The following is a 27,433-nucleotide window of genomic DNA, read 5'->3' as shown; positions in this document are numbered from 1 at the left end:
GCTTGAAAAATCTGAATCAAAACGTTTGTCTCTAATTACTGTTTTAGTAAGAGGCATTACTGAGGCAAGATGATAAAAGGTGCATATATTTTGATGCTATTATGATAAACAAGCTTCAGAGATGCATAGCCTGAGGTTTCTCAGTCCCATTTTACTTCAGAGTGCCTTTAAAGTTTTTAAGCTGCCAGATCCATAAAGGCCATTCCGGTGGGAAGAAGCGGTGGCTTATGTCACAGCCTCATCATCAGTCAGAGCCTCAGCGGGGTGACCTGCGGCCACACTGTAACCTCACTGCAGGCAGACAATGGCCCAGTCCCCCGGAGGAGTACCTGGTCTCCAAACAATGTCATTTATTTTTAATGTGAAAGGCCACACTGGGAGGAATTTCAATTTGGACTTCATTGTCCTCTTTTCTCTCTGAAACTTTAACCTGACAGCTCACCGCCTCTTTTCAAAACAAATGCTTTTGTCTGCAGGATTAATCCTCTATTGGTATGCCTGCATTGTCTTCAATATTCTCCATATCCCTGACTGTCAGGTAAAATAATTACATCAGGGTCATAAAAAGAGAAAATGTGCACGAAATCTGCGACTATCTGACTTAATCATTCAAACCAGCAATGAAAACAATTCATTAACAGACCTGAAATCCCACTTGCTTTAAGCCGCTGTGGATTTAACTGCAGCCAAACAGAAGGTTTATAAAGATAAAACCACTATTCTCAGAATCTCTAAAAAGAGAAACTATGTATTTTTATATTTACAAATAAATCCACATGGTAAAAAGTTATATGCACAACAAATGATTTAAAAAAATATATATATATATATATATATTACCTTTATTTAACCAGGTACGCTAGTTGAGAACAAGTTCTCATTTGCAACTGTGACCTGGCCAAGATAAAGCGTAGCAATTCGACACATACAACAACACAGAGTTACACATGGAATAAACTAAACATACAGTCAATAATACAGTAGAACAAAAGAAAACAAAATGTCTATATACAGTGAGTGAAAATGAGGTAAGTTAAGGCAATAAATAGGCCATGGTGGCGAAGTAATTACAATATAGCAATTAAACAGTGGAATGGTAGATCGGCAGAAGATGAATGTGCAGAATGATCTACTATGGGCTGTCTATAGTTTGCCTAAACTCTGTCAGAAATGTGAGAAAAGGGGGTTGTTTTTTCCCCTCTGTGTATGTGCAGATTCCTTAGCAGCCTCCTGTAAAGAGCGGGAGAGAATGCTTCCCGGCGTGGGGCTTTTGAGCTGGCCTCTCCAGCTGCCAGGGCACTCGGCGGTTTGAGGGTCCGCCAATCCTTGGGAGCTGTACCGTTAACAGCGTGACTTTTAATCCACCCCCCTCCTCCCCCCAAACTCTGTGCAGTGGACTAGGGAATCCTTTCATGCTGGTCATTCACATAGCAACGCCTTGAGAGGGCCTTCAAGGAGCCCCAGTAGAATGGGTTAAAGGTGGCATGGAGAAAGCCCTGGTTTACAGACACATTGGATCACTAGCCTTCATAGAGCTGGACGGCCAGACAAAGGAGAGCGGAAAACCTCAGCAAACCTCAAGGCGGCTCCCATCTGACGTGCACCCTCAGAGAGGGAGAAAAATCATGTTCATGAAATTTGAAAGGTGGCTGTTATCTATTTGTCACAGTCAGGGTCTATATAGTTATAATCACTCTGTCTGTGTTATGCCATTTCTGCTGTGTGATTTCTTTCATGATGCACGGTACAAATTAAAGGGTCTGTTTCATAATTAATAATAAAATGTATTCTAGCAAAGAGTCCATCTGGCGCAGTGACACACTTACGGAAGACTCGGCCTATCAGGCTCACGGCATCAGCCATTTAGTTAAATCTATTCTGAAACGCCAGTTCTAATGGGCTTTGGAATGGCTGTCACATCCATCCGTTCCAGAGCCAGGAACTAGATCTGGAATGCAGAGAGACACAAGGGTTTCCCTACTGCTGTCCTCTCCATGAAGAAGATCAAACCACTTGCTTCCCTGTTTGGGATCCTGCTCAATACATAAGTGTAACTAATGGAGTCAGATCCGATCAGAGTCTCTCTGTGTGTGTGTGTGTGTGTGTGTGTGTGTGTGTGTGTGTGTGTGTGTGTGTGTGTGTGTGTGTGTGTGTGTGTGTGTGTGTGTGTGTGTGTGTGTGTGTGTGTGTGTGTGTGTGTGTGTGTGTGTGTGTGTGTGTGTGTGTGTGTGTGTGTGTGTGTGTGTAACATTGATTTTAAGATACAAGATAATACAAGAAGAGACATAGCATGTCTATACATGACCGCACCTTTAGCCGTCCTTACCATTAAAACAAAACGATTCAAAACAACTTTTAAGAAAACCTGTGCATACTATTAACACAGACCACCATGAGTTAAATAAGTTCTGTTACAAACTGTGAATGCAAAAACTATTATATTGTTGAAGCCCTCAACAACAAAGAGCACTATGTTAGGGGAACCATATGCATTTGTGGAAAGCAATATCTGTATCCAAATCTCACAGTTGGTTGGGGCGATGTGTGTGCTGAGTTCCAAGGTGAGAGTGTTTGGTGGAATACCCTTTGTGTGATCTGTGCCTCTGATATCTAACATCTGTTCTTCTCCCCTTGTGCTTCACAATCCCCATTCTGTACAGTAACCTCTTTGCCATTTTTGTGCAAGCATGAGCTAGGCATGTAGAACTGACATCCCCCAACCGCATTATCCCAAGCCCTTGATTGTTTAGTAGAGTTAAATGAATGTTGTAGTTAACTTAGGAATGGTCATGGATCGAGGGTGCCAAACAATGCCGTTCTTGTGGCGCTCAACAATGACTCAGCCTACTCTGCCAATAAATATGAACTCAATGGTTTTCAGTCAACTGCATGTAACGGCTGTGACGAGAGATGGAAAAACGCATGCATCCATTTTCTCATGCAACTTTATACAAAATGTCGGTAATGAAAATATAACCTTTCCGAACCACACACCACTGGCTATTTTCTATAATTTTCTATAGGACTACTACTAATGTACTACGCTTCTGAATGTGCCTTTCAAATATATCCAGAAACTTGAAATAACTGATTTCTGCTTCTCAGCTTCCTTTGTCTACATATGAGCCCCTTTGTAACGGTAACTGCTTTGGGGTCCAATCTAATGACACATGTTCAACAATCAGACAACATGAATTATTAGTTGCCCCTTAAGCATTTGGGTATCTTTCATTGCATTAGAGAGCTCAGTATTTCATTTAAAAGGGCTGTGAATGCATGAGTCAGTGCTAAAGAACTTTACATCCAGACTGTCAACAGATTCATAAAAGGTCCTGCACATACTAGTCGTCACATGAAAAAAAAAAATTGTAACAGCTAGAAAATACATATGTTAGTGCAAGAGATTTGGGTCGTCCATTAACAGTGCATTTGGGTGGAAAGCTCACTCCCCAGAGTAGCCCTGAGAAAACATGCTGTAAAACATTCCCCTGAATATTCCCTTTTCGTGTATTGATTTAAATAAGTAACTAAAAGGGAAAGGCCACTTAAAGTGACCTTATCAGTCCGTTCCAGAGCACTCAGATAGGAGAATGTGGCCCACATGAGAATGGTGATACATCGATCTTTTCATAGACATAAGATGAGGTAACAGTTCTCAAGTCTTCATCTCAAAATGTCTAATCTCTCGTGGGCAGAAAACAAACACACAAATGGACATGAACTTTCTTATGATGGGATAAAGGTCAGCCACTTTGGTCAATCATGGTTTTCCAGTTATGTGATAAGATATTATGTAAAATAATGAATTGTAATAATTTATCTGCGCTGTATGTTTGTTAGCCAGGCAGAGGAATGGTTCCATTATTATTATTAAATTAAAGTTCCAATATGCAACTTTTTGGGCAATCTGACTAAAGTCAAATAGAAATGTGAGTTATAGATCTGTCATTCTCATTGAAAGAAAGTCTAAGAAGCGGTGGAATATAGGAATGTGCTTCCTGTTCTTAAAGATGCACTATGTAGAAATAGCTCATCCATCTCCTGGTTGCTAAAATTCTTATAGTTCACCAAATGTCACTTTATGTGACAAAACAGGCAAATATAGTGTGGAGAATCATTGTATCATCTAAATCGCTGTAAAATATATTTTCCATAACCCAAATTATTGTATTTTCAGCTGTTTGAAGCTGGTGTACAAAACCGAAAGCAAAAGATGCCAAAACTTGAAAACAGGAAGCGTAAAAATAGCACATATAGAACTGATCTAACATTTGTAGACTTGCTTTCAATGAGAATTACATATATAAAATACGTCACATTTCTAAAATTACATATTGATGCTTTAGGTTTCGTTTTTGCGTCTTTTACTTTCGGTTTTGTACACCAGCTGAAAATACAATATTTTGGGTTATGGAAAATATATTTCACATCGGTTTAGATGGCACAATAATTCTCAACACTATACTTGCTTGTTTTGTCACATAAACTGAAATTAGGTAACTATTAGAATTTTTGCAACCAGGAAATGGCCGAGCGATTTCTGCATAGTGCACCTTTAAACTGCCAATATGCCAATTACATTCAAACAATAGTCCCGATCGGTATTAAATAGAATGCCCGCCTGTTGGGAAAACAACCTGTGGTTACCTAGGTTACCCCATTAACTAACAGCAAAAACGTGACCCTTTTCAAACACAATTTTCTTGTTGTCTTCTTGTTTTAGTCAATTACAAAAGTACAACACGTCTAAAGATTACCTTTCAACATTGCCTGTTCTCACTACTTAGAAAAACATAATATTGCAGGGCTTCCCTCATGCCCCTATTCATGACGGTGCTAGGAGCCGAGTGAGTTAGTTAGCTACCGACCGGAACATTAAGCTAGCCAAGCCCTACAACACAAACAAATTGACTATACAGCTAGAAATATTGAGTGGCGTTATAAATTAACTATACTAAACAAGATATATGCCTTACCTGTGACTAAATGTTTTCCACACACATAGTAACGTGCAGCCTAATTGGACACTGAGTCCGCACATTTCCCACTCTACAAAGGCGAATAGTGTGAAGTCACAGGGCTCTTCTCGCATGCTCTATTTTTTCCTACATAGGAGCATTGAGATCCATAGGTCGGGATTTTTGACTTGGTTACATGTACATTGAACAACACATCAACATTTCGGCATGTTTTGTTATTTCTGTATAACTAAAAACCAACAACGAAGTTGTCTCTTTTACAATGGGGGTGAATGGGAAGGAGTGTTGTTTCCACAGATTGAAACGCTATTAGCGTGCAGCCCGCTAACTAGCTAGCCATTTCACATCGGTTACATTTGCTTGACATCATGGGAAAATCAAAAGAAATCAGCCAAGACCTCAGAAAAAAAATTATAGACCTCCACAAGTCTGGTTCTTCCTTGGGGGCAATTTCCAAACACCTGAAGGTACCACGTTCATCTGTACAAACAATAGTATGCAAGTATAAACACCATGGGACCACGCAGGCGTCATACCGCTCAGGAAAGAGACGCACTCTGTCTCCTGGAGATGAATGTACTTTGGTGCGAAAAGTACAAATCAATCCCAGAACAACATCAAAGGCCCTTGTGAAGATGCTGGAGGAAACAAGTACAAAAGTATCTATATCCACAGTACAATGAGTCCTATATCGACATAACCTGAAAGGCCACTCAGCAAGGAAGAAGCCACTACTCCAAAACCACCAAAAAAAAAAGCCAGCCTACGGTTTGCAACTGCACATGGGAACAAAGATCGTACTTTTTGAAGAAATGTCCTTTGTTCTGATGGAACAAAATAGAACTGTTTGGCCATAATGACCATCGTTATGTTTGGAGGAAAAAGGGGGAGGCTTGCAAGCCGAAGAGCACCATCCCAACGTGAAGCACTTGGCTGGCAGCATCATGTTGTGGGGGTGCTTTGCTGCAGGAGGGACTGGTGCACTTCAAAAAATAGATGGCATCATGTGGTAGGACAATTATATGGATATATTGAAGCAACACCTCAAAACATCAGTCAGAAAGTTAAAACTTGGTCGCAAATGGGTCTTCCAAATGAACAATGACCCCAAGCATACTTCCAAAGTTGTGGCAAAATGGCTTAAGGACAACAAAGTCAAGGTATTGGAGTGGCCATTACAAAGCCCTGACCTCAATCCTATAGATAATTTCTGGACAGAACTGAAAGAGTGTGTGCCAGCAAGGAGGCCTACAAACCTGACTCAGTTACACCAGCTCTGTCAGGAGGAATGGGCCTAAATTCACCCAACATATTGTGGGAAGCTTGTGGAAGGCTACCCGAAACATTCGATACAAGTTAAACAATTTAAAGGTAATGCTACCAAATACTAATTGAGTGTATGTAAACTTCTGACCCACTGGGAACGTGATGAATGAAATAAAAGCTGAAATAAATCATTCTCTGTACTATTATTCTGACATTTCACATTCTTAAAATAAAGTGGTGATCCTAACTGACCTAAGACAGGGAATTTGTACTTGGATTAAATGTCAGGAATTGTGAAAAACTGAGTTTAAATGTATTTGGCTGTATGTAGGTGTATGTAAACTTCCAACTTCAAATGTATGTACCCAGAACTTAATTGAGAATCTAACCAATTACACAATACTTTAGTTCTGGGTTAACCAAGATAATAAAATGTCTAAAACCATGCCTTGTATATCTCACAATGGTATGTACGTACAATGACCTTCCTCAGGTGCTCAGTTGATCAGAATCAAGCCATTAATGGCTGAAAAAGGTAGACTCAGACAACTGTCTGGAATAGTAGCTCCACTACTTTCTAAAAGTGGAATATTAGAGTGCCTAATGACACAATGACTGCTTTTACTTTCCTTTCATTTTTGTGTTAAGCCGTCCTGAGGTGGCTCTAAGTCTCTCCTCTTTGTGATGGGGTCCGGGTTTCTGTGAAACGTTATCAGAACCAGCATGAAGGGATGAGGGCAGGAAGAGAACAAAACCACTCCTGTGACACTTCTCAAAGGAATCTCTTTCTTGTGTAAACTACGTCTGAAACCTAGGGAGCAGGGGCATGGGTGGGTTTATTAAAGGCTGGAGGGTTGGCACAGCCTATTTAAACAGTGACAGAGTTAATCTCTAGACTGTCACTTTTAATCACAGCCGCATTGATCATGATGGCACAGTCAGGCAAAGCTTGAGCTACTCCACTTGGCTCTAATGTATTAAACACACAGGCCACTCGATATCTTCTCCATTTATCATACGCTGCTGAATCTCCGGACCAAACTATATCCGTAAATGTCTATATGTGACTTTGTGAAAATAATTAAAACACAAATCAAATGCAATGTTTTCTCCCGTTTTACAACATCGTGTCGAACTGCTGACATAACCATAAACCAGTCCCTGAAGACAGATAGTCTCTCATATTGGTCTTCACAGTGAGAGATTTCAGAGGTTTCACTCCCTAATTGATAACTTTAATAATACATTAACTGGATAGTTAAAACATTAACCTTTGGTGTCTCCTTTCTTGTTTTTGACTGAGGATTTAATATGGGATTAGTTAAATTACCTAGTTAGAGGGTCTGATTTCAAGATAGCGCACTGAGCACAGACAAAAATAATACTCCCTGGCTTTAAAAGGCAAAGATCATTTCTGAATCATTGACTACAGTATAATTATGGTATGAAGTGCACCATCAAATGGAATGATACTGCATTCAAACTTTTTTTCTTCTTAATTAACAGCCTGTTGTCCTGTTATCCTATCATAACCTCCGTGAGGAGACCTTAACAACATTATGAAACTAGTATTGTTAGTGTGTAAATGCAAGTTGTCTAAAAGCTTGCCTTTGCCTGCATTTCACATGCACCAATGGTTAAAAACAGCAAATCTAGTCTCTTGAAGACATACAGTAGGACTAACTGGCCACCACCTGCTTGGCTCTATCTATCTGACACATAACCCATAATCTTGGGAAATACAGGACAGGATTACATTGCTTTTGTTCTCACAAGGGAGAGAGATGACAGGGTGAATTTATGAGGTCCAGCAGTGATGGGTCTCAAAAGCAGAACAGCATCCTACATGTAGTATAGTGCCTATCATACGTATTCACCCCGTTTTTATTTCTTCACATTTTATTGTGTTACAAAGTTACAAAATCAATGATCACATCTATACTGACCACATCTACAATATTGACATGGTGCGTCTATGGAATAGACTGATAAATATGCCAGAACACAGAATCACAAAAACAAATTGGACTGGGAACTTACTCATAACTATCCATGGGCTAGAGAATTATCTATTTGTTGTGAAACTGAAATACAGTTTCACCAAAAATATGGTAATTTCAGGAACAAATTTCCATGTGGTGTTAACCAAATCAAGGACAAGCCCCCTGGTTTTAAAGACGTGTAGATTTAACAGAGTGCCTGAAGATAATTCTTAGAACATGCCTACTGTGTGATCTTGAAGAAATCAATTTAGTGTTTTATAGCCCTCTGTATGACGATCTGAGACATGTTCTTTTTTGTATATAAAAAAAGAGGCAATAACTCTGAAGTATTCTGCTTACAGGGCGAGCAGAGGCTTGTGTTTCAGACAGGGCGTGTTTGAGATTGCTCAGATTGTTCACAATGCCTGGAGGAGAAGGAGAAATGTACTGTTTGTGTAGTTTGGCTAGATGGTAGCTGTTCTGGCCATGATTATTATATGCATATAATTTGTTAAATGTATTTTGTTTTGAGTACAAGAAAAATGATACTGTGTTTAGTAGTGTCTTGTAAGCCCATGTGGGCTGGGCACCAGTAGGTGTATGACACTTAAATAAATCATATCAATCACTCAATCAACAATAACAAAAAAAGATATACACACAATACTATGTAATGTAAGATTAATGAAAAATAAAACACTAATATATCTTGATTAGATAAGTATTCAACCCTGTGATTCTTATTAGATAAGTCTATTAAAAATATTTGCCCATAATTGTTTTCAAAATTCTTCAAGTTCGGTCAAGGTGTTAGGGATCATGGCTAGACAGCCATTTTCAAGTCTTGCCATGGATTTTCAAGCAGATTAAGTCAAAACTGCAACTTGGACACTCAGGAACATTCACTGTCTTCCAGGTAAACAACTCCAGTGTAGATTTGACCTTCTGTTGTAGATTATTGTCCTGCTGAAAAGTGAACTCCTCTCCCAGTGTCTGCTATATATAAGCAGAATTAAGCAGGTTTTCCTCTAGGACTTTGTCTGTGCTTAGCTCCATCCCATTTCTTTTTATCCTGAAAACCTCCCCAGTCATTGCCTGTGTCAAGCATACCCATGCCATGATGCAGCCACCACCATGCTTGAAAAGTAGGAGGCAGTTACTCAGTGACGTGAGGTGTTGTATTCGCCCCAAACATAAGGCTTTGCATTTAGGCCAAAAAGTGTATTCCTTTGCAGTGTTTTTTTCAGTATTGCACTAAGCCTTGTTGCATACATGTGCATGTTTTGGATTCTGTTTGTTTTTATTCTTCTTTTTACTCTGTCATATAGGTCATTATTGTGGAGTCACTACAATGTTGTTGGTCCATCCTCAGTTTTCTCCCATCACAGCCATTGATCTCATTTCTAAAATAATAGCCTTGTGGTGACATCCCTGAGCAGTTTCCTACCTGTCCTGCAGCTCAGTTCAGAAGAATGACTGCATCTTTGATGTGTCTGGTTGGTTTAATACGTAATCCACAGCCTAATTATTAACTTGACCATGCTTAAAGAGATACTCAATGTCTGATTTGTTATTGTTACCCATTTACTAATCACTGCCCTTCTTTATGAGGCTTTCAGAAAGTTTGGTCTTTGTAGTTGAATCTGTGCTTGAAATTCAATACTCGACTGAGGGATATTACAGATGCTGTATGTTTGGGGGAGAGAATATGGGGTAGTCATTAAAAAACAATGTCAACCACACAGAGTGAGTCCAAATAACTTATTATGTGATTTGTTACTCCTGAATTCATTTAGGCTTAAATGTAGACCAAAGGGGGTAAATACTTATGCAATGACTACATTTAAGTTATTGAATTTGCATTCATTTGTAAACAATGTGTAGTTTTTTTCACTTTGACATTATGGATCATGTTGTGTAGATCAATGACAAAAAAAGCACAATTAAATCAATTTCAATCTCACTTTGTAATGCAACAAAATGTGAAAAACATGTATGATAACCACTGTCAATCTACGTGACAAAATACTATATTCTTTCTCAATGTTTGTGTGGGATATCAGTGAGCCCAACATGGAAATTGCTACAACAAACTACATTTTAAGATGACAAATATGACATGAAGTATTTTTTCTACAGCTAGAACAAGATGCTCATATAAAAAAAGGTTTGTCATAATATATTTGATTATACTTTGAACAAAATATTCTCTTTTTTTCATGGTAGATCTACAATATAGTAAATGCAGGTAAACCTATCTTAAGTTGCCAGTGAGCTCACTTCTCAGAGGAACTTAGAGAAATCTCCTTTGTTAATGAAAGACAGATTTTCAATTACCTACTAATTTTATTCCCTCCTGAGAAATTAGAAAGGAACAAGTTTGTTCAATATCAATAAATCCAATTACCAACTATATCCCCTTCTTTCTCTTAGATAGAAACAAATGTATTGGAAAATATCATCTATGCTTATCCATCCCTCTTGTAAAAAAACCAACAACAATACTCCTACAGTAATATCACAGAAAATACAAATCTACTGGTTGTAATGGTAAATATTTGTAAATATATGCCTGAAATAGAATTTGGAATAGCTTTATCTATTGTGGATTCGAACATATAAATTAGAAGTCTGCAGAAACAACTTTTCCAAAATGTTAACAATATCTTAAAGTGTTGACTTGTGATCAAAGAACAACTGCATTTATATGCATTAATCTTTGTATTGTGTCTAGTGTTTACACTCTTACGCATTCTGTGAAGTTCCCTGGTCTACCACAAGCTGTTCCTCATGTACCCAATCACTAGATCTGCTTTTCAATGCTGTACGAGTTTGATCTCTGTATCACAGTAGGCCTATCTACATGTTAGAGTGTGACTTCATGTGATTACATGAATGGAGTGCTTTTCTTAAGTGTATAGCTGTCAAATTAGTGTGGGCTATCCACGCCAGTGTTCTGGTACTGGGGAGGAATCAGCAGACAGTGTATCTGAAGTGCGTATGACTCAATGTGGTGGGCCAGCTACATCATTTTAATAAGGGAAAATAATAAAGAGTGGAGAAGGAAATAGTAGCAACCCTAAAGCTTTCCTTACTCGTAGAGTCTGTTACTCTGAACAAGTAACAGAAATAGTGAGTGCAAAAATAAAAGTCCCAAAATACAGTACGTCTCAGGGAAGTTCAGTGTTGATCCATCAATATTGGCTATATGTCCTATTTGAAACTGCATGCAGACAATTTGAGTCAACATTGACAGAGACGTCAAGTATCGTATTGAGAAAAAAATGGAAATCACAGAATCGTAAATGATATTTAACATGTAATAAGAAATGCTGTCGAACATGCACAACTAACAGATAAAAAAGTATATACCAGGGTCCTCTGCGTAAATGTGTCTTAAAAAAAATGTGAGTCGATCTGCCTGGAATTACTGTGGAAAGCCCTGTAAGCTGCTTTACAGAGTGATTTGCCTGTGCTTGCATGGGGGTAGTGTTATTCCATATGTCCGAGTTAGACATCTATTAAGCCTATTTCTGGGCCATCACCTCGAGTCATAAAATCATTACAGTCAACAAGAACTCAAACAATATTTATTTAGCGTCCCTGAAAAGACTTTCTTTGGCCTGTTTTGTCATAAGGCAATATTAAACACTTGAGACAATATCTTCTTCTAAATACATTACTTATGTTGACATTTTGTGTGGTCTCTGATCATTTGAGAACTGAAGTTTGAGTTTACATCCACACTGAACACACAATGAAACTCATCCGAACTACTGACAAATTTGTTTGACATACAATGTCTTGATACAAAATGGCTGCTACATTCCAATTCAAAAACCACAGGTGCAGTTGGAGCAAACTTAGCCTGAACCATTTCAGCAAAATAAACTAAATAAACGTGCCTCAGCTCTGAATAAAATGAAAAGTTTTAGTTTATACATTGGAAAGAAAATATATCTATTATGCTTTGAAGTTAGCTTCTCTGGAGGTGCAATCTTCAATATTTGTGTGTGAATTCAATTTATAACATATCAATTAACTTATTTTGATGCCTGTATGAACATCATCAAGTCTTCATGTCCTCATGGCCCAATAGATCTGTAATCAGCTTTTAAGTGGCTGGCTGCACTCTGGACGACCTAGCTACCAGCATTGTAGGCAAAGCAAAGCAAAGCAATACCACTCGGTGGATAAGTAAACAAACATTAACTTACTTGAGAAAACAGCCACCAACTGTTGTAAAACAAAACAGCCCTTTTTTAACAACTGCTCAACGGCAATTAAAGACTTGTCTCTGTCAGCACTTTTATGTTGTTCCGTGTCGTGACTTATTTTAAAATATGTACTGTTGAGTGAACAAGCTCAGGACTTGGCCACTTCACTTGACTCCATCCACGGCTGGTGTTTAAATCCTGAATACCGAGGCCCTCGGTTATTGCTTTCAAGAATAACAGAGATGTGTTCTCAATATTTCCGATTTTTAAGTTAATTATAAAAAGGTGTGATTCACCTTATCAGCTTAATTGGATGCTTGGATAATATAATTAATATATTTTATAAAAAAATATATGCAAGAGACATCACTCACTGCTACCTTGTGGTACCACTTAAATTTGTTCCCTTATATTACTATAATCTTTATGGATTGAATAGATTTTGCCCAGGGGTTATATATACACACATATGTTGTTATTGTTATTTTATACACTATAGCATTATTAAAGACAGACAGGCCTCAACAGCCAGAAACTACCCATAGAATCTATTGGAGACTCGGTATTGCAGGATCAGAAATGATTCCAGGAATAACTTGGATTGAAATACATATGAAACATATAGATGTTTGATATGTCTTCATCTAGATCAAATAACAAAATACCACTTAAGGCCTATATTTTCAAAAAATCCCTGTTACGCTCTGAGGACTGAAGTATGTTGAGTGGGGATGTTATATTAGGCAATGTATCTATCCTCAAAGCCAGAAAGATATGGGTTAAACTTGGAAAACACATTTATAAATGTGTCAATCCATCCAGAGGAGAACACCTGAAAACACACACACACACACACACACACAAACACACACACACACACACACACACACACACACACACACACACACACACACACACACACACACACACACACACAAACACACACCAGGAGCAGTTGCTGCCTCTCACTTGATTATAGAGACCAATCTGCTGCAGTAGATGTAGGCTTGCCTAACAGTAAATGATGGGGCCTGGGTGATTCTAGGTGAATTTGGCATCTCATAAATGTTGGTTGGAAGTTGAATAATGACAAACACGAGTTAATGAATCCTATCTAAATAACGAACATAGCTTGAATGAAATACATTTACCATAACATCTAGAAATCCATGAATGACTCACGAGGCAGAAGTGAACTATGCTTATTATTGATGGTTTAAAATATGGCCTTTATGATGTATAGGCTATCAAACCATGTCTGGCTTTCCCCATGGCTCAACTTCATATTGTTTTACAGTAGACCTATACTTTTCCATTCAACGCCGTGTGAGGCATCAGAGCCAGCACATTACAGAGCCCTGAATGTCATTCAGCGCAAATAGTAGTTGGAAACATGTCCAGGCGCCTATGCATATGTATTGACCATTAGCATCTTTACGCATGCTAATAGAATAGCATGAGCGTTATGTTGTATTCAATGCATGATAATACAGATATAGGCTATATGTCTAATATATCCTAGATTAGCACATGTAACACTTACTTTGGGTTTTGTGAGTTCCAAACCACCGATTCCAACGTTTTGGCCACCGGCAACAGCGACCTGCACAAGACTGTCAAAAACCAAAGGTAGTACTTCCAATTGGAACAGGAGCCTGCCATTTCCACGCTTATTCAGTGATGCAAATGAATCAACGGCACGATGAAATCATAAAACAAAAATGGATACAGTGTAAATGTACAATTCTAGATCCCATTCGCTAGTGTCGCATGTAGATCATGCGTAAAATCACGTTTAAAATGACAAATGATAACCATCACTGAATAGATATCGTGAAATCCTGTTTCCTCTGTTCCGTGCAGGCTATGCAAGCAGAACAAGAGTATATTGCAGGTAAAACAATGTTCTGGATTCTTTATCTCATCACCTTCCAGTGTCGAATAGATTTGTAAGGTATGCGTACGTTTAACTCCTTGGTATAACAAGTTTCAAAATGTCACTGGTCAGAAAATAATGTTGAGTCGGTTAACAAGTGGAGTCTTCGCCCGCGAACCCGTTCGCTGGAGTGCGTTTTACAGTTGCTGATGCACATTTAACAATCCGATACTGTAAATGTGACCCCTTTGTCCTTGCTTCAGGAAAGATCTCTGGCACGTCTGTTTTCTTATACTCTTCTTTGTATGTTGAACCCGTTGTCTATAGATAAGTCAATTTCATTGTATCGTCTATAATAACGCTCTAACAGAAAACATTTTGCGTATCTCCAAAATAGCCTACTCCATATGTGTAGTAGCAGACTCCAAAACACTCGCGATAAAATGCGCAAAATCCGTATTTCAGGTGGAAATTACTCGTGCATTGAAATTCCAATCCACTTGAGATGTTACAGTGTGCCTGTATATTGGAGACACCAACTCATGTTCGAAGTCCGTCTGAACTGCTTCATCCAAAGTGCATGAATCACGACATTGATAGGCTACGGGTGAATAATCCAGTTTAGAATCTATTAAAAAAAGAAAACAGCTGGGAAATAAAGTGAAATAGTGTGCCTATTTAACTTGAACTCGCAAGGAGTTTTTCCAGTGATAGTTCCAGCGTACAGTGCACACTCCAAACTGGCATACACTACTCCTTCGCACACACTGCTGCGTACGTAATGCAACGCTTGGATAGCCCTGACCTCCCAACCAATCAAGGCAGTTTGGCGGAGTCCTCTCATTATTCAGTTGTTCATCATTCCCTTGACCGAAGGGACTCGGCATAGTACAGTCTGGCCCTTTTACAGTGAATACATGGCAATTAAGAGATACTTATCATTTTCAACATATGTGCGGACTATTTTGTATAAATATGCGTTGATTAGACATGGTGAATATGTTGGCCTGCACCGGGAATGTCTCCACAATCAACACAGGTAATACATTTTGCCTTTATAAGGTTTAATATATCAGCGCATGATACATTTATTACAGGATGTTGCTCACTACATGGACTACTTATAAGGTGTTTGATATAGTCTCTCATTAATTAAAGATGGTAGTCTGTGACTCTTGTAGGTCTAATATGGCTCGTATTACTATTGACAATGTTGCCCTCTATCGGAAAGGGTGGAAACGTTGTGGGAAAACAGAAAGCATTATCACGAGTGGATCTTGCTGCATCTATTCTTATTTTATTATTTTCTATTCTAGGCTATTATCTTATCTTCTATCCTAAAACGTTTCTCTGACAGTAATATATGTGATGCATTTGAATTCAAATTATGTATATTATCAAAGTTATGGCAGCCCATTGCAAAGTCATTATTGGTCAGACTTGCTCTTACAAATCAAAAATCAAATGTTATTAGTCACAAGCGCCGAATACAACAGGTTTAGACCTTACAGTGAAATGCTTACTTACAAGCCCCTAACCAACAATGCAGTTTAAAATAAATAAATAAAAAAGTATAAGAATAAGGAATAAAAGTAACACGTAATTAAAGAGCAAAACAGATGTTTCCAAGTTTGTTGCCTTTTAGGAACTCGTTATTGATTAACATCTCGATATGGTTCAAATTTAAATTATTTCTTCTTATATCTCATTTCAACACAAGGCTAAACACATGGATGTTTTTTGCACACCATAATTTATGATGGAGATAGTAAAACAAATGCATTAAATGTAGTCTATTATGGAGATAAACATGAATAGAAATATACTGATAATTTCCTGCTTTAAATCAAATTACAGGTAAAACTATCTTCCTTTTGCCGTCCTTGGTCCCTTGGGATCTCTTTATGAACGTGCCAATGTAGGGGTGGACTGGGACCTAAAATGTCCCTGGCATTTCTAACACACTGGCCCGTTTTTTCCCCTTGAGGCCCCTACACCTACCCATTTCTTTCGTTGAGGCCCCCATACCAGCCCATTTTTTTCCTTAAGGCCCCCATTATTAGGCAGACAATTATAATTTTGTGCTAAAAACCAAACCCAAGTTAGACAGGCCCACTGGACTAAAAATGTACCAGCCGAAATGCCAGATGGCCAATCCACTCCTGCTTGAATGGCAGAAAAGTGCTGAAATATTTCTGTATATAGCCAAAAGTAATATAGTAAAATAAATAAATGTATCTCCGTTTCCCTTTGCCTCTTAACCAAAGCTACCTAGTAAGTTTGTGCTTCTACACCAAAAAAACTAACTAATACAAAAAATTGTGAGTAAAAGCACAGCTGTTTTCATAGTTGTGTTTCATGCCACGGTTGGCGTTCAATGCATCTCTGCAAAGTCAGGAATATGTGACCTTTTCATATTGCTGTGGCTTCATCCAAGGAAGGTCTCTAAAAATAGCTCCTCGCTCTAAACTAGATGTTTGATTTATTTGTGACCTACTTAGGATAGACACATAATAGCAACTTTACATTGCAGTTTGCTTATTTGATCTAACCTGATATCATATTGTGACAGTAGACTATGTAGAATATTCTCTAACCTCCTTAACAAAGCATGTATGTCAACATGTAATAAGGGAGGAAAATACAAAAGGTCTTAATTTGAATATGACACTCATTGGAATACCTTTCAGGCATATAGTGAAATGCTCAGGGGATCCAGTGGTAAAATGGAGTAGCAATGGAGGATGGGCATGTGGCCAGAGGGTGTGCAGGTTTAATTCCCAGGTGTAGACACTGCTGTTTTGCCCTTGAGAAAGGCACGGCTTCACAGAATATAATCAGCTGTATAATTCTATGTCAAGTGGAAAATGTGGAGTTACTCTCAGATTGCAATTGCCAGTCACATAACCAGACAAATATTGTAAATTATTGTTTGTATGCTCATCAGTTCAAGCCATTTTTGCCATTCAGTAAGAGGTAGACGGATACAGCGGACAGCACTGGCAACATGGAATGGAATGTCCGTAAATTAGTTTGCTGCTAAAGGATGGACTATTTTCAGTTACTAAGAAGCCATTTCTAGACAGTCCTATCGTACAGCTGACTGTTTAGACCGACGGTTTCAAATCCATATCCATTGAAAGGCAGCCACTGTGACTAGATATTTTCATTTAGATTATTCTTGGCTGTAGATTTCCCCTTCATTTTAGCTGGTTATTGATGCACAGCCAGATGACCTCAACAACTGGCTGAGGTGGTAGATGAATACTGTAATAAATGGTCTAATGGAAAACATAGTTTCTGAGCATTTTAACCATTTGTGTGGCAATCCTGTACCTGCCTGTGTCATACTGTGCCCTTTCAGTAAAGGTACTGTATGACATCGGCATCACATTCTTACATTCCCCTAAAAAGCCCCTTACAATGCTGCCTCGCTGTACCGATTTAGACTATCAAAAAAGTGTTGTTGATGTTAGAAAGGATAGTGTGTGAATTAGCTTTATCCATAATTCAGCAACTATTTAAAGTTGCTGTGGGAAGGAATAAAAAAAATATAGCCTCTCACCATATCAGCAGATGGTGTATTGATTATGAAATGATTGCATATGTTTGGCCTCATAACTCAGTTATGAAACTGAATGGCTCCCACTTGGTTTTAGAATGTGGCGGTGAGTCTACTGGAAAGATATCAGAAGTTGTTGTTTTCCCTCAGAATGTGAGCCAGTGAGTTTAGTCAAAACACAAACCTGTCCAAATATAAGCAGTGACCGCATTTGCAAAACACTCAGAGAGAGGGAGAGAGGAAGAGAGAGAGAGAGCTAAAGCAACATCACACAGGTGACTTATGGCCCTGATGTTAGCAGCTCTTTAGAGACGCTGAAAGCCATGGATGTGCCTCTGATGTCATTAGAGAACTCTCCTACTGGAAATTAGCCTTTGGTGCAGTCAACTCTGATGAATAATTTATGATACAATCTACAAGTTAGATAACTGAAAGAGAATGCAGAGATATAATTCTACAGCTTTCATTTAGTTTTAATTCATTGAGTGGTTTTGTGTCTATCCAAATTAATAAGGGGTTCTATCTGGGAAAAGGTCATATTCCAAAGGGCAATCATAAACCACATTACTCAAGAAGAGCACATAACTCGGTGTGTGTCTGAGCAAAGGAAAGAGTGGTGTTGTTTTGGATAGGAGTTTACGTGAGTAAAACTAAAGGGCTTACTGCAGTGTGTCGTTCCAGCTTAGGGCGGCCTGTGTAATTATAGGGACTAAAATGTGTCATCAATTATTTATAAAACTGTAAGAATTAGCAATTTGCTTGTCATCCAATATTTAAAATGTTGCTTCAAAGGGAGCCATTGTGTCCCACTAATGCTTGGCTTTCAGGAAGATTGAACAATACCACGACATCGGCATTATAGAATCAATGACAGGATGTTTTAATGGGATTTTTATGGAACTAGAGGCACAATTATGGTTGCTTTTGTGTTTATCTGCTATGACAGTAAAGGCGAGCACTCCTCTCAAGGAGAGAGCTTATTGCTGAATATGCATAACCCACAATAGGAGAGAGAACAAGAGGACCCCCTCCCTCCTGAGTGCTCTCAGGGCTGTGAGAATGGAACAATAATAACTTAAGAAAGCTTCATTTAAACTACTCTCCAGAAACTACTCTGCCTTGAAATATCATAAATCAGCCATGGCTAGATGAGACAGGGGAAACGGCTATCGACTCACAGGAGAGAATAAGTCAATTTAATTAAGACTGTTGCACCATGAGAAATATTGTGTTTTTCTAGTCCATAAGGGCAGGTTTCCTCTAACCTTTTGTAAAGCAATTTTCTTGCCATTTTGACTTGCCTCAGCAGAGGTTTGATTTCCCCACTAAAATAAAGTTGCAGGAGTTTATAATACGATTATATCTAGGTCACACACTTCTAGGAATGTATTTAGATGATTCTTTGAGATTCTCCGTCATTGCGTTCAGCTACCTTGACGTGGTCTGACTCTGATCTCTTATTAACACTTATCATTTCATGAAAAGCCAGACACATTCTGTGGGGATTCAGAAAGCTTGTAAAAACCTCCAATAAAAAGCAGCTGCTCCTGGTGCAGCTGCTGCATGAGGCATGTGGACATGTGAATTGCTGCAACCTGGTCTCGGAGCATTTCATATTATACTGTATGTAAATACAAGACACTACATTTAATATGATATGTAACATTTGGTATGGTATGTATTCATTTGTGGATGTCCATCACCCATTTCATATGATATTTTATGAATTACAATTCGTATTATATGTTATGAATTGGCAAAACGTACAATATGTTATGAATTTGACAAACGCACGATATGTTACAAATTTGCAGGTGGCTAATATTAGCTAGGCTAGGGATTATGGTTAGGGGTTAAGGTTAGGGTTACATTTAGGAGTTAGGTTAAAGGGTTAAGGTTAGGGTTGGGGAAGGGTTAGCTAAAAGTGTTAAGGTTAGGGTTAGGGGAACGGTTAGCTAACATGCTAAGTAGTTGAAAAGTGACTAAATCAAATCGAATTTATTCATATAGCCCTTCTTACATCAGCTGATATCTCAAAGTGCTGTACATAAACCCAGCCTAAAACCTCAAACAGCAAGCAATGCAGGTGTAGAAGCACAGTGCCTAGGAAAAACTCCCTAGAAAGACCAAAACCTAGGAAGAAACCTAAAGAGGAACCAGGCTATGAGGGGTGGCCTGTCCTCTTCTCGCTGTGCCGGGTGGAGATTATAACAGAACATGGCCAAGATATTAAAATGTTCATAAATGACCAGCATGGTCAAATACTAATAATCACAGTAGTTGTCGAGGGTGCAACAAGTCAGCACCTCAGGAGTAAATGTCAGTTGGCTTTTCATAGCCGATCATTGAGAGTATCTCTCTCTCTATCTCGCTCCTGCTGTCTCTAGAGAGTTGAAAACAGCAGGTCTGGGACAGGTAGCACGTCCTGTGAACAGGTCAGGGTTCCATAGCCGCAGGCAGAACAGTTGAAACGGGAGTAGCTGCACGGTCAGGTGGACTGGGGACAACAAGGAGTCATCATGCCAGGTAGTCCTGAGACATGGTTCTAGAGCTCAGGTCCTTCGAGAGAGATAAAGAAAGAAAGAGAGAAAGAGAGAATTAGAGAGAGCATACTTAAATTCACACAGGACACCGGATAAGACAGGAGAAGTACTCTAGATATAACAGACTGACCCTAGCCCCCGACACATAAACTACTGCAGCATAAATATTGGAGGCTGAGACAGGAGGGGTCAGGAGACACTGTGGCCCCATCCGATGATACCCCAGGACAGGGCCAAACAGGCAGGATATAACCCCACCCACTTTGCCAAAGCACAGCCCCCACACCACTAGAGGGATATCTTCAACCACCAACTTACCATCCTGAGACAAGGCCGAGTATAGCCCACAAAGATCTCCGCCACGGCCCAACCCAAGGGGGGGGGGGGCGCCAACCCAGACAGGAAGATCACGTCAGTGACTCAACCCACTCAAGTGATGCACCCCTCCTAGGAACGGCATGGAATAGCACCAGTAAGCCAGTGACTCAGCCTCTGTAATGGATTTAGAGGTAGAGAATCCCAGTGGAGAGAGGGGAACCGGCCAGGCAGAAACAGCAAGGGCGGTTTGTTGCTCTAGAGGCTTTCCGTTCACCTTCACACTCTAAAATAGTTGAAAAGTTGCTAATTAGCTAAAATGCTCAAGTTGGCCATGGTTAGATTCAAACTGTCAACCTCTGGGTTGCTAGATGTTTGTGTTATACACCCACCCATCCACCCCACTTTAGTTTTTGCCTTAAGTAACCTTCTGTCTTGAGTAACAACACCAAACGTAACATATCATACTAATTTGAATGTCCCGTATTTACCTTTACCATGTTATGTCTGGTCTATGAGACCAGGCTGGTAGATCGCATGACCCTCGTGAATTTCATATGCAGTACACAGGCAACAGTACAGTATGATTTCTATGGGAAAGGGGTAAAGCTGATGGAATGTCAGACAAGGCCATGTGAGCATGGACAGCACTTTTCTCCACCACAAAAAAAAGCAGCACAAACAATGCCACGTATAGCATAGTGCTGACCAAAGTCGATTTAAAAGTTTAACACTTAAAATAAACTAATCGGTGCCTTCAAACCTGTCATGCATACAGAAACTGATCAGCCACAGCAATACAGACTAACTTACATCAGTTTATGTTTGTATCAATCCCATAATGCGGTTTCGTAGCCTCATGTCCCAGAATGTGCACAATAATCGGCAGTGGATTAGATTGCACATTAGCTAGTTAGAGAATTATCCACTCAACATGGCTTAATCTTTACCTAACACTATTTATCATGAGACCAAGGGCTAAGAAACCATCAAGGTACATCAAGTTATTTTTTCTGTTTGCATTAACACTCTCCTTATTAACAGACTCAGCCCTGATGTGAATATCTCTCAGATATATAGTCATTCTATCAGTTGAATATCTCAGTCTGTTGCTTGTGGCTTTCACATTATCTCTTCCTAACTAAACTAAACTAGCTATTAGTCTCAATGCATTGTTGCTTCAACTTCTGGACTGAAACCAATTCTGAGTTTCAATCTCTGTGTTTATTTCAATTTCAAATCTCACATGGATGTAGTGTCTTTTCTCAGACGAGTACAGTATCTCAGTGTTCAGTGTTTCCTTAAAGCACCACATGTCTTCAAGACCTATTGACAGACTTGCAGCACATAACAGGCATTCAGACCATGGCTCATGTGATTCAGTGTAAGCTGTTGGGTGGTGGTTTAAAAATAAAGAATAAGAGGAAGCTCTCTGTCATTTATCTTCACCTTGCAGGCCCTTACATCAGTTTGCCTTCCGTATGTGTAATTGTGAGCCCACGACCCCTGCGCTGGTGTGCCGGTGTGTAACAATGCTTTCAAGTTTCCTCCCTGATTAGACATTTCCCCGCTTGTGTTGAGGTTGGGCATGGTCCAACATGGGCAAAAGCCATCCAACAATTCAGACCTAAAATAGAACATTTAGGAATACAGTTGAAGTCAGAAGTTTACATCCACTTCGGTTGGAGTCATTAAAACTCGTTTTTCAACCACTCCACAAATTTCTTGTTAACAAACTATAGTTTTAGCAAGTTGGTTAGGACATCTACTTTGTGCATGACACAAGTAATATTTACAACAATTGTTTACAGACAGATCATTTCAATTAAAATTAACTGTATCACAATTCCAGTGGGTCAGAAGTTTAAATACACTAAATTGACTAATTGTGCACTTAAACAGCTTGGAAAATTCCAGGAAATGATGGCATGGCTTTAGAAGTTTTTGATAGGCTAATTGACATAGTCAATTCGAGGTGTACATGTGGATGTATTTCAAGGCCTACCTTCAAACTCAGTGCCTCTTTGCTTGACATCATGGGAAAATCAGAATAAATCAGCCAAGACATCAGAAAAAAATGTGTAGACCTCCACATGTCTGGTTCATCCTTGGGAACAATTTCCAAATGCCTGAAGATACCATGTTCATCTGTACAAACAAGAGTATGCAGGTATAAACACCATGGGACCATGCAGCCGTCATGCCGCTCAGGAAGGAGACGCGTTCTGTCTCCTAGAGATGAACGTATTTGGTTGCGAAAAGTGCAAATCAATCCCAGAACAACAGCAAAGGACCATGTGAAGATGCTGGAGGAAACAGGTACAAAAGTATCTATTTCCACAGTCAAACGAGTCCTATATCGACATAACCTGAAAGGCGGCTCAGCAAGGAAGAAGCCACTGCTCCAAAACCGACATAAAAAGCCAGCCTACGGTTTGCAACTGCACATGGGGACAATAATTTCACTTTTTGGCAATGTCCTCTGGTCTGATGAAACAAAAATAGAATTGTTTGGCCATAATGACCATTGTTATGTTTGGAGGAAAAAGGGGGAGGCTTGCAAGCCGAAGAGAAGAACACCATCCCAACGTGAAGCACGGGAGAGGCAGCATCATGTTGTGGGGGTGCTTTGCCGCAGGAGGGACTGGTGCAGTTCACAAAATAGATGGCATCATGAGGTAGGACATTTATATGGATATATTGAAGCATCATCTCAAGACATCAGTCAGGAAGTTAAAGCCTTGTCACAAATGGGTCTTCCAAATGGACAATGACCCCAAGCATACTTCCCAAGTTGTGGCGAAATGGCTTAAGGACAACAAAGTCAAAGTATTGCACTGGCCATCACAAAGCCCTGACCTCAATCCCATAAAAATTTGTGGGCAGAACTGAAAAAGTGTGTGTGAGCAGCGAGGCCTACAAACCTGACTCAGTTACACCAGCTCTGTCAGGAGGAATGGCCAAAATTCCCCCAGCTTGTGGAAGGCTACCCGAAACGTTTGACCCAAGTTAAACAATTTAAAGGCAATGCTACCAAATACTAATTGAGTGTATGTAAACTTCTGGCCCACTGAAAATGTGATGAAAGAAATAAAAGCTGAAATAAATAATTATCTCTGCTATTATTCTGACATTTCACATTCTTAAAATAAAGTGGTGATCCTAACTGACCTACGACAGGGAATATTTACTCTGATTAAATGTCAGGACTTGTGGAAAACTGAGTTTAAATGAATTTGGCTAAGGTGTATGTAAACTTCCAACTTCAACTGTACATTTAAAGAGATAACTTTTGGGAAAGGGCTAAACCATTGAGCAAGAAGACATGAGTCGTAAGAGACTGTGTTTAATTAACATGTTTATTCTCTTTGATGTGTTGTTTATTTAATCTGCTACCCAGTAATTATCCCTGGAAATGTACAGTCCATTGAGGCCATTGTCAAGGCAGTGGATCCCATGAAGAATGACTTATTCATAGTTTGTGTGGAAAAACATCAGAGCGCGAGAGCCTTTTGTGTTTAGTGTTAGTTTATTGGTTGTATTTGATTCAATCAGAAATATGTGTTCCCTGATTGAAATTATTATTTTTTTACACAAGAGTCCTCAGATAATACATTTTTAAAAATTGGTCTTTGGTGAAAACTTTGTGTCTGAAAGGTGTACGTCTCAGCACTTCAGACTTGGTTTAATGATGGGGAACAGGTCACCTGGTATTAATAGACTTCGAAAAAGTTGAAATCACTTCCTTTCTCAGGACACCTCTCTGGACTGTGAGGAGGACAGCTTTGGGACGAAGGGTGACACAGGGGTATTCTTGGTTAATGGACAAATTTCACACCTCCACCTCTAAGATCCATTTAGAGCTTAACCCCTTTCTTCTGAGATTTTTTTTAGAATATGAATATGAGTCTCCCAAAGTCCCAGCAGTGAATGCCCTGAAAAACATCATTCAGAATGGAGTGCTGAGCACCTTAGCCCCCTCTCCACATGAAGGACTCTTTCTTCCTCTTTCTCTATCACTCTCTTTGTCACTTCAGTCCCACTGCTTCTCACTGGAAAGACAGGAAACAGACAGAAGTGAGCTGATGCTGCTGCTATTGGGGAGTTTGAGATGCATTTCTCATATAGTTTTGTCACTAAAGCACCTTATACCACCCACCACTGCGACCTGTATGCTCTATTCGGCTGGCCCTCGCTACATATTCGTCGCCAGACCCACTGGCTCCAGGTCATCTACAAGTCCATGCTAGGTAAAGCTCCGCCTTATCTCAGTTCACTGGTCACGATGGCAACACCCACCCGTAGCACACGCTCCAGCAGGTGTATCTCACTGATCATCCCTAAAGCCAACACCTCATTTGGCCGCCTTTCGTTCCAGTTCTATGCTGCCTGTGACTGGAACGAATTGCAAAAATTGCTGAAGTTGGAGACTTTTATCTCCCTCACCAACTTCAAACATCTGCTATCTGAGCAGCTAACCGATCGCTCCAGCTGTACATAGTCTATCGGTAAATAGCCCACCCATTTTTACCTACCTCATCCCCATACTGTTTTTATTTATTTACTTTTCTGCTCTTTTGCACACCAGTATCTCTACCTGTACATGACCATCTGATCATTTATCACTCCAGTGTTAATCTGCAAAATTTTAATTATTCACCTACCTGCTCATGCCTTTCGCACACAATGTATATAGACTCCCTTTTTTTCTACTGTGTTATTGACTTGTTAATTGTTTACCCCATGTGTAACTCTGTGTTGTCTGTTTACACTGCTATGCTTTATCTTGGCCAGGTCGCAGTTGCAAATGAGAACTTGTTCTCAACTAGCCTACCTGGTTAAATAAAGGTGAAATAAAAAAAATAAAAAATAAAAATAGTTGATGGACTGATAGAAAGCACACATAAAATACAAAAAGTACAACAAAAAAAGTATGAAGTAAAATGTGACTATTTCACCTAACTACACTGTTCCCAACTCCTTCAGTACCCCAAACAGTACACATTTTTATTGTATCCCCAGACAAGCACACCTGATTCCACTTCAGCTAATCATCAAGCCCTTGATGAGTTGAATGAAGCATGTTTGTCCAGGGCTACAACGGAAATGTGTACTGTTGGGGGTACTTGAGGACCGAAGTTAGGAACACTGGCCTAATAGACTGATGCATCTCTGTCAACCTAAGACGATACGGACCCGACTCCACGAAGTACAGAATTAGTTCAGCTGGAGCATCAGTCATGTCAGCTCACGCAGCGAGGGGGACCCTCTACCACATTGCTCTGCATGTTATATTCCCTGACTTATTTCAGATCTTGTCCTGGGATCGTGCCTCCTTTTTGAAGTTGAGCATGCATTTCCCCTGGGCATGCAGCGGGAGCGCAGCCACAAGCAAATCATTCTTTTCCACTGTGAAACGGGGACTCGGGAGAGAATTAGGATCTTTGTTGTCAGCCCAAGCGGTGGCTGATGGTGATGTGGGACGATGGGGGTCCAGTACAGTATCCAGCCCTTATGTTGATAGATGAGGTTTCACTGTCAAGTCATCATAGTTATGTAATAGCTCTACAATACAGCATGAAGTGAAAAGGGACTAGACACTGAACACTGGTGTAAAGAACTTTCCTCAACAAAACAGTATTTGATTTAACGATTAAAAAGTCCATTAGCACTGACATACGGATGTTCAAACAACTAATTAGGTGAAATGTTGCGCTACATTGGAGTCCCCTGACAGAATTGTTATTGCTCTGCTTTCAATGACTGCCTGATTTACACTCTGAGAATTGAAATCAAGGCTCTTAGGCCAGCATGTATTCATTGCTCTTAGCAATTCAATGTGCACAAAAAGTTACCAACCTCTATATTGATTTAACATTGGCAGTCAATACCTCCAATATAGCATGAACAAATCTGAGAGAAATTGCCTTGCAGAAATGTTTATGCACAATCATTGAACTCTGGCCTCATTTTCTAACCATGAGTGTGAGTTGATGGAGTTGGATAAGCATAGTTCAGGAACAGTCGTCAAGAAAGATTTGTTGGAAGCAGCTGATAGATATTTTGAATGAAAACAAAAACATACAATGTGATGAATACAGTGTCAAACACTGAGAATGCAAAACAAGCAGACAAGGGATATAGCAATATTGAAAGTTTATTTTTTCTGGGTTCTCACTGGGTTATTATTACTGCAATTAGTTACTGTTAGCAATGAACTACAGTATATTTTTACTTGATCGAAGAGGTTACTATGTGTACTTTTCAAGTTCCATTCCCACTAGAAGCAATTGCCTTATTTGCCCCATGTTGACTTATTTTTATTTATTTTATTTAAACTTTATTTAACCAGGTAGGCCAGTTGAGAACAAGTTCTCAATTACAACTGCGACCTAGTCAAGATAAAGCAAAGCAGTGCGACAAAAAAACTGAGAGTTACACATAAACAAACATACAGTCAATATGTCACGCCTTGGTCTTAGTATTGTGTGTTTTAGTTTATTAGTTAGTCAGACCAGGGTGTGACATGGGGTTATTTTGTATTGTATTTCTGTATTGGGGTTTGTAGTGTTTGGGTTGGTAGTTGATTAGGGGTGTGTGTGTGTGTGTGTGTGTGTGTTATATAGGTTGGCTGCCTGAGGCGGTTCTCAATCAGAGTCAGGTGCTTCTCGTTGCCGCTGATTGGGAACCGTA

The 27,433-nt window shown here is 39.5% G+C and overlaps 1 protein-coding gene across 1 annotated transcript in view; it reads right to left on the bottom strand.

Moving 5' to 3' along the window:
* LOC135548411 (ephrin-B1-like) overlaps positions 1 to 15,082 on the bottom strand; it is a 70,181-nt gene extending 55,099 nt beyond the window's left edge. Inside the window, exon 1 of the mRNA XM_064977995.1 lies at positions 13,988 to 15,082. Within this exon, the coding sequence (XP_064834067.1) occupies positions 13,988 to 14,106 (119 nt within the window). The 5' untranslated portion in view covers positions 14,107 to 15,082. The remainder of the gene's footprint in view (positions 1 to 13,987) is intronic.
* Between the last annotated feature and the right edge of the window lie 12,351 nt (positions 15,083 to 27,433).

This window comes from Oncorhynchus masou, chromosome 11 (genome assembly GCF_036934945.1).
Source record: "Oncorhynchus masou masou isolate Uvic2021 chromosome 11, UVic_Omas_1.1, whole genome shotgun sequence".
Classification (NCBI taxonomy): Eukaryota; Metazoa; Chordata; class Actinopteri; order Salmoniformes; family Salmonidae; genus Oncorhynchus; species Oncorhynchus masou.
This window is presented reverse-complemented; position numbering and strand designations above follow the sequence as displayed.